Genomic DNA, 8,135 nt, shown 5'->3' with positions numbered 1-8,135 from the left:
CCCAGCAGTGTGTGGGTAAAGTTGACTGTGTGAAGAGTTTTGAAGATGTGGACTCAGTATTGAACCATGGAGGTAACCAATTCATGTTCTTTCTATAGCAGGTGAATTATATAAGCTCTGTTTCCTACAAATAAAGCACTTCTGATGTTCCAATCAAACCAAAGCCTTTTGAAGTCTTGATGAGGGATTGTACTCTGGTAATTGGTACATCCTGCATTATTCTGAAGTGTGTCCACTACTATTGTTCCAAACCTCCTCTACAGCCTTGATATGTTTCTAGACAATAAAACAAACACTCATACAGAACATGAACATACAAACAAGACACATATTTCACTGTTCTAAGTTTTATTTATGTGGTTTTATTCATATGAAGCATTGTGCATTCACTGAGCAGAGACCTTGTGTGTATTAACATCTTTGTTAAATAACATACACTTCTATTAACATAGTTTACCTTGCAAATAAAGATTTTAACTATTTTAAAACAGCCTATCCTGTTATATTTTAATGGCTTTAGTTTTCCCCTTTTTTTCATTTTACAAACAAGACAGTTGCTTAGAAGTTTTCATCTCATGTAGCTTGTAGTAGTTCTAGTCTCAGCATCACTCAGTTTAACTGTTACAGAATCAAATGTGACTTGAGGAAACTTCAGGTTCTCATCAGTTAGATGCAGTCTCATGCAGTGCCACTGACATCTGAAACAGAGAATGATGTAATAGTTGAGAAATAAGCAAATAACTAGAAATTATACATTGACTGTAAGTTCATTCACTGAGTGTAAATTGCACTCACATTGGAAATTGTTATCTGAAGTTGTTCGATGGTGTGAACTAGGTTTGGGGCTCAACAGTATTTATCAAATCCAAATCCTTTTAGATCCCTTATCTAATCTTAATTAAGCTTAAATCGATGTGATATGCATGAAAGTTTAACTGGCAGACTTGGACACTGACATGACACAATCAGTTGATTGTTTATCTAGAGCAGATTCCCTACTACGTTGGTTTTGTGTCATTTTTCTGTCGTGATCTTTGGTCAAGGAGCACATTACCCAGACAACAACCTTGTTTCATTTTAGCGACTACAGAATTCATCTTAATTAGCACTAGCTTTGTCAAGACTGTTTTTCGACATAGATAGAATTGTTCCAGTAAGAAGGAGAAGCTATTGCCTAGTAACAGCTGAAACCATTTTCCTTCCAAGTATGAGGATTCATTTAGAACAGTGATGTACGCTGTCAGAGCTAAAAGAAAATAATGCACATTATCTGGCCAATCAAAATCAAGTAGGTTAGGTTAACACATCCTGGATTTATCTCTGTTCCGGATAGCCTTCATTTCATCTGATTCATCTCTTGTCTCATCTGAAGTATATGCTTTAAAATACTAGAGACTTCAGGGTATGTCATAAAAAGAGAATATGAGGCAAGAATGTGTGTACCTCACACATACATAAAGTGACCTGAGGGTTATATGAAAAATAAAGTCAGAGACAGAATCTAAATAATAAAACATTTATTGTTTTGTGTTATTGCTTTGTGCTATACATTGTTTTGTGCTTTTGTACTATACTATCATTCTTTATATTATCATTTACTGACACTTATGCTTTATTGTGAAGCTCTTTGAGTGCTACAAACACAATGGTTGTTATTTGAGATATCCCTGCCATGTGATGGTTTACAGATGTGTGTAATGATGTAAAGGTAGCTGCTCTGGTGTTGTTGGAGAACCTTACTGCTGTAAACAGTAGGTGAAATGGTACTTCTTCTTTGCTGTTCTTTTCATAGAAAGATGTGGCGTAAACTGGTGATTAAGGATGGGTTTACATCTATTTCTGGCTAACTGTGGAAGTGGAAATGAGGCTTGTGCATGTGCACCCAGTTTCACAAAGATAGAAATTTATAACACAGAACCTTGTGTATGAAAGACTTCATAATTCTAATGCTAAGAAATATATATTTGTATATTCATCTTTCTGACTTTGTGCATAGTTGTGAACATCCTATACAGAGTATATAAAATAATTTAGTCCTCCCTGATGTTGCATACATGTGTGTACTATGAAGTAAACCTTTAACTGAAATGAAGTGAGGTAAAAATATAAAGCCTTTTGCCACCTTAGTTTCAGTGCTTGACAATGAGCTTTTTTAATGAAGAAAATAGATGATGTTTAACTCAAGAGCAGACATGGTCAGTAATCATTAATATAAAAAACCTAGGGCCCTATCTTACACCCGGCACAAAGCGGCACCAAGTGCAACGCGAGTGTCTTTGGTAGTTTAAGATCGACGCAGTTGTCATTTTCCTGCCCAGCGCCTATGTTGTTTTAATAGCAAATGCAATGTTCATCAGAGCACCCATGGGTGTGTTGGTCTTAAAATGAGGTGGGGTCAGGTGCGCTGTTGGCGCATTGCTATCTTGAGACAGCAGAGAGTGATTGTGCTATTGACCAACAAAAACCTGGTCTGAAGTCAATGGTGCAGTGTTTCACTATTATTTTAAGGGCGCATCAAGACAGTAATATGTGCTTACATAGGCGGGTGCACAACATGTGTAACTCTGCTTGTTACACACACAGGACGCGCAGCAGCGCACAAACATGCAAAAGATTACAAATAAAAGCATTATAGTGTGAACAATTATTATTGTGTACATCATCATATTTTTAAAAATACATTCTTAGTCATAATATTTATCAGAATCAACCAATTGCAGTAATTACAGATAAAATTGTGTTAGTATTTGACCAAATCGTGGCAATACATGGAGGTATTTAAAGAAAATAAATCTGGACAGCTTCTAGCTGCTGCCAGCAGGAGGATGAGCACCTTGGAGAGCTGATCAGGTCCTGATAACTGTGTTGATTATTCTTTACATGATTAAAATTAATGACTTAATTTTTTAACAATATTAAACAAATACTCTCTAACATTTTTGAGAGTACTTTACTTTCAGCAGTTAAAACCCTGCTGATTTTACCTGCTACTCCATGACTGAACAAAACGATTTTAAAGAAACCAAAGCTGTAATTAAAACCTTTTCACATGATTAATAAACCTTTTCAAAAACCAAATGAAAATATATTTACCACAAATTAATGAACAGCATCTTAAACTGGTAGTCAAAAACCAAATGAAAATATATTTGCCACAAATTAATGAACAGCATCTTAAACTGGTAGTCTGGGGCTGACCATGGGAGGGTTCAGGAGCAGCAGGGGCCAGTGTGCTCGTTATGGATCATGCGCTTTCACTTTGCGAGCTTCACGAGCAGTTCCCCTTCTTACTACTTGGCAAATGCGCCATCATGATAGCAATCCGCCAAGGTGCAAGCACACCTGGCTTTTAAAGGGAATGGGAGATGACACTCTGATTGGTTTATTGCATGTTACGCCGAAAACACATCCATGATTGATCAAAAGGACAATCCCTTTTAACCATGCCCCTGGCACGTTTAGAATTTTTCCCGCTGTTTAAATAGCAGAAGTGGATTTGGACTAAATGCACTTGCGCCATGTGCTTCAGATCGTTAAAATAGGGCCCCTAGAGTCAATGTGTTGATAAGAGCATTTATTGCTGACTCACCTTTTATTCCAACGTCTGTGTTCATAGAATGGTACAAAGAGTCCTTCAACTGGAAAACAGGACATATAAGAGTTAGCATTTAGAAAGAAGTATGATTTCAAATTTAATCTGATCTAAAAGGATGTGTTGAATGATATCACTTATCTACAATGATACTCCAATCATACACATGGTACTGTCACAACTTAGTCTGCCATGCTTTGTTTGTCATTGATCCTGTCTCTAATTCTACTGTCATTTCAGATCCAGTCACTCTCCCCAGCCTGTACCCTCATTAGTCTCTCTGTGTATGTATACCGGTTCATTTGCTTTCCCTCTCCACCAGATTGTCTAGTGTTTTCCACCTAGCTTTCCAGCATTCTGTTCCTGTATTCCTGCCTGCCTGTTCCTGACATTTGACTGCCTTCTGGTTTTTTGATTCCCTTCACCTGACCCTTATCTGATTTGTTTGCTTTACTGACTAATTACCTGATTTGACCCCTTACCTGTCTTTTTTGTCTGAGCTCTAAATAAACTACCTTTACCTGAACTTGACTGTGTTTGTTGTCATGATTGTGGGTTCAAGTCTGTCTCCAGGTGTTACAGGTACTGTAGTTGCCATCTAGCATGACATTCTACATACAGTGCACTCACCACTGAAGCATGCTTTCACTGTTTCACTGCAGCTGACCTGTGTATTTTGATGGGCATTCCTTACAATTACAAAGACAGTGCTGTATTTACATGAGCATTGTGTCTTCTATTTGTGTATATGACCAACAATGTATACTGTACCCTTGTCTATGTGTATATAACCTCATTAGGTTATAGGTTATAGGCAAAAGTATGTAGCATAGCTGGAACCAGCAGCTAAACTCAGAGATGACTCTCAGCCAACTGCATGAAAAGTGATTTTGTTGTTGTTATTGTGTATTGCATTGTGTCACATGCAGTGAGACATTTGCATATTTGGAAGGCAGGTGGAAAAAAACTCACTTTTTCAGTGCTTGTGTGTATGTATTTGGGTTTCCGGTGTGCCGACTAAAATGAAAACTGTGAAATAAGACCACCTGGTCACTTTGATGTGGCCTGCCTTGCTCTGTACTCTTGTAATTCAACAAGCTATTTAGATTTGATGCTCCTTCTTATGTCACATGGGGCGAAGCTAAACTAAGCTAAGCTAAGCTAAGCTAAGGGCAAAAAATTTGCGTGTATTGTGTGGCTGGACCAGGGGACAGAGACACTGCTTGCTGACATACAGCTGCTGAGCCACGGCAAGCTCTGCAGGAGAAGATGGCCGGGGAGCAGAGCCAAAGAGTCCTGCATTGCTGCTGCTGCTTTCTCATCTTCTGGATGAAAAAACGCCCGATTCTGCTCTGATCCGGAGCAGTTTACCACCCGGAGCACCATGTTTTTTAAACTTCTGGGATTAAGTGGCTTTATTTATTTATTTATTTATTTATTTTTGGCCAGAGCTAACACTGGAGTCACACACCACCTCAGCTGCTATCATTTGTAATAAACATCTTAAATACCGGTGATAGTATGTAGATATCTATGTGTATAAACAATAACGTCGCTGCTGTATTTATGCTTTTAGATGAAGTTATTTTGACTGTGAATGGAGCAGACACAAAGTTAGCATAGTCCGGATCAATCTGAACTCCATTCGGAAAACAGGCATTTTAAAAGTTGTTTGCTTATCGTCTTACAGACAGACTTGGCAAAGGATAAATTCAGGCTTTTTACAAATCAACATCATGGTGTAGTTAATTCAGCATCCTTTTGATCTGTTTATTGCAATTAAATCACAGCAAAATCTGAGTTTATTTACACTCAAACTGGCCATTCTGAACAGGGCTGTTTAGACAGGATGAGAAGGCTGCTGTGGTGCTGGATCCTTGTGATATTTTGACCAAAGCATGTCAGATACATTTTTTTAAGATCCCAGGGAACTGTGTTATAACCATGTTAGCTGTGGGTATAATATGGCCCCTTTAAGGCACAGTGGGAAAAGCTGTCTGACAGAGAACAATCTCTCTTTCTATAACCTATAACACTAGCAGTGACTCACCATTCACTTAATAAAAATTTGGTGTTTTTATTGTATTAGTTTCTACCAATGACAGCAGACAAAAGAGCTCTGCTGTAAATAGCTTTACAGTCAGTCCAGAGGAGGCAATGCAATAAAAGAGTGTGAACTACTTCTGCTATTTCTGACCTTGATAATCTAGTTATGCACCATATTCATATGCACCACTGTTTTGGTTACAGTGGAACATGACTTTTGCAAATGTAATCAAACAAAAGAAGAAGTCATGCATTTCTAAATAATTCCTGTGCTTCATTCAGACTGAAGTACATAAAGAATGGGAACATTTTTTTAAAGAAATAGTTGAAGGGTTGTATTCTTTACTACTGAATGTGGCAAAGCTCTTCCTAGAAGACAGCTATTCATTTAATTTATATTATTATATAAAATGTGGTTACTGTGTATATTCACTGCTGTGTTTATGTGCATTATTAAACATACAACCTCCCTGATACAGAAATATTTATGTTTTGTCATGTCAGTTATTATTTTGTGCAGCAGTCACTTGCTGTCTCTTGTTGTCTCTCCCATTAACCCAAATGTTCCCTGAAGAGTACTGTATCAAAAAAATATACCATCTGCCCTACTAAGGTGCATCTGAGCTACACAACCCAGATAACCTTCTTTTAAACTATGCTGGCTCAGAAAAAATGATTCAAGGACCATTCCAGAGGTTATGCGCACTCAGTCCAGTAAATCCTATGTGCTTACAACTGACATTTCTGGCAGCTATTTCCCAATTAATGCAAGTCTTGCTGTAATTTTAGTTTTAATTAATAATTAGTTTTCCTACATCCTAGGGACCAGCTGGTTTCAGTTCATCTTCATACACAATCAAAATGTTGGTTGGAAACTCAACAGGGAATATTAATAATTATATAATCAGAAAAACTTAATTTTGACATAGTTGCAATGATTTTTGTTTGATTTTTGTTTTTGCTGACCTCAGATTGGAAGACAGTTTTAGCTTTACAATGGCACATAAATTCACCATTCCTCTATGCTGAACTCATTGTGCACTCTCATTGGATGATCAGGGCTGTAAAGCCTGCATACTAGTTAGAAAATAAACAGTATTTAGCAAAAAAACAAAAAAAACAAACAAACAAAAAAAAACAAACAACACTGCAACTAGTGGCACTTCCACAAGAAAATATCAGGTGGAATATGATCATCAAGGAGCTCCACCATGGAAATCAGTCCCAGGATGAGATAGTTTTGCAAGCGAAATCATATTTTGATGGGTGAAACACTGAATTTTAAGGTGTTCGTATCCCCTTAATATTTCATTTAGAACATTTAGGGAATTCTGCAAAAGCTAAACTATGGCTGCATGTTTTGGGAAATGATTGGCACTAATGGAAGGTGTAGACAGATATTAATTATTTGGCTTAAACATGCAACACCACAAGTCTCATGGTAGCAGGCAGATGACTCCAGGTGATTCTCTAATTGTTTCCCTACAAATCTTATGTGGTGTTCTTACTCTCTGGAGGAAGCCCACTATGTCCAGCTTGTCTTCCTTAGAGGGAGAACAGCCTAGGCCCTAACAGATGCTCTCTGACCCAAGAGGTGACTGTCTAGGGGAGTTCATAGGAGAAGACATGGCCACTCTGCATGTCAGCCAATGGGATCCAGGGTAGCAGACAGCACTGAGTGGCTACTGACCTGTTGGGGGCGGGGCTCGATGATGTGGGGATGGCTCCTGGTGGGAAGACTCTGAGTTGAGAGCAGAGCAGAGACTGCTCATCCAACAGTCTGTGTATCTTCTATTCAAAATGAGAGAAAAATTATTAGAAAATATACAGCACAATAAATCAGAAAAAACCTACTGTAATTAACAACAAAGCAGAAAAAAATGAAAATAGATCAAACCTCATTTTAAAATACAAAGACACTGTGTCAACAAACAGAACAGTTCATTGGAAAATATGTGCGTGTTAACCACTCAACTACCAGGACAGCCCACTACAACTTTTAAGACACATATATGTAACCGTGACTTTCCCAGCCAGGTATGCAGATAAGATATGCTTGGCTGTCTGCCGTATATATATATATATATATATATATATATATGGCCTTCCATTAGTGCCAATCATATATATATATATATATATATATATATATATATATACATATATATATACGGCAGACAGCCAAGCATATCTTATCTGCATAAATAAATAAATACAACATAACATAACAAAATGTGAAAAAAGTGAAGGGATGCAAATACTTTCTGAATGCACTGTATATCAGACTTTGGACACACAATACTTGTAAGTAGGATGAGTTCATTGTTGGTTTGACTCTGCACATCAGATTTGTTGACAATAAGAGAAATATATAAAATCACCAGCCTTATCCTTTACACACCTCAAAAACTTGAGGTTAGCATATGTAAAAATGCTCCCTGTAAGACAAAGCACAGGATTCAGCCTGCCTTGAATGTTATCTTTGTTTCTAATGCTG

The 8,135-nt window shown here is 37.5% G+C and overlaps 1 protein-coding gene across 4 annotated transcripts in view; it reads right to left on the bottom strand.

The window, feature by feature from the left end:
• Positions 1 to 321: 321 nt before the first annotated feature.
• itprid1 (ITPR interacting domain containing 1) overlaps positions 322 to 8,135 on the bottom strand; it is a 47,515-nt gene continuing 39,701 nt past the window's right edge. For 3 of the 4 annotated variants that reach the window (XM_067577976.1, XM_067577974.1, XM_067577977.1), the window contains 3 exons: positions 7,329 to 7,429; positions 3,590 to 3,638; positions 322 to 698 (listed from right to left, as the gene is read on the bottom strand). In XM_067577976.1, coding sequence (XP_067434077.1) covers positions 3,635 to 3,638; positions 7,329 to 7,429 — 105 coding nt within the window. In that variant the 3' untranslated portion in view covers positions 322 to 698; positions 3,590 to 3,634. The remainder of the gene's footprint in view (positions 699 to 3,589; positions 3,639 to 7,328; positions 7,430 to 8,135) is intronic. The other variant, XM_067577975.1, reaches the window with a different exon arrangement.

Source organism: Thunnus thynnus, chromosome 21 (genome assembly GCF_963924715.1).
Source record: "Thunnus thynnus chromosome 21, fThuThy2.1, whole genome shotgun sequence".
NCBI classification, from domain to species: Eukaryota; Metazoa; Chordata; class Actinopteri; order Scombriformes; family Scombridae; genus Thunnus; species Thunnus thynnus.
The sequence above is the reverse complement of the archived record's forward strand: the minus strand, read 5'-3'. Positions and strand labels throughout refer to the sequence as shown.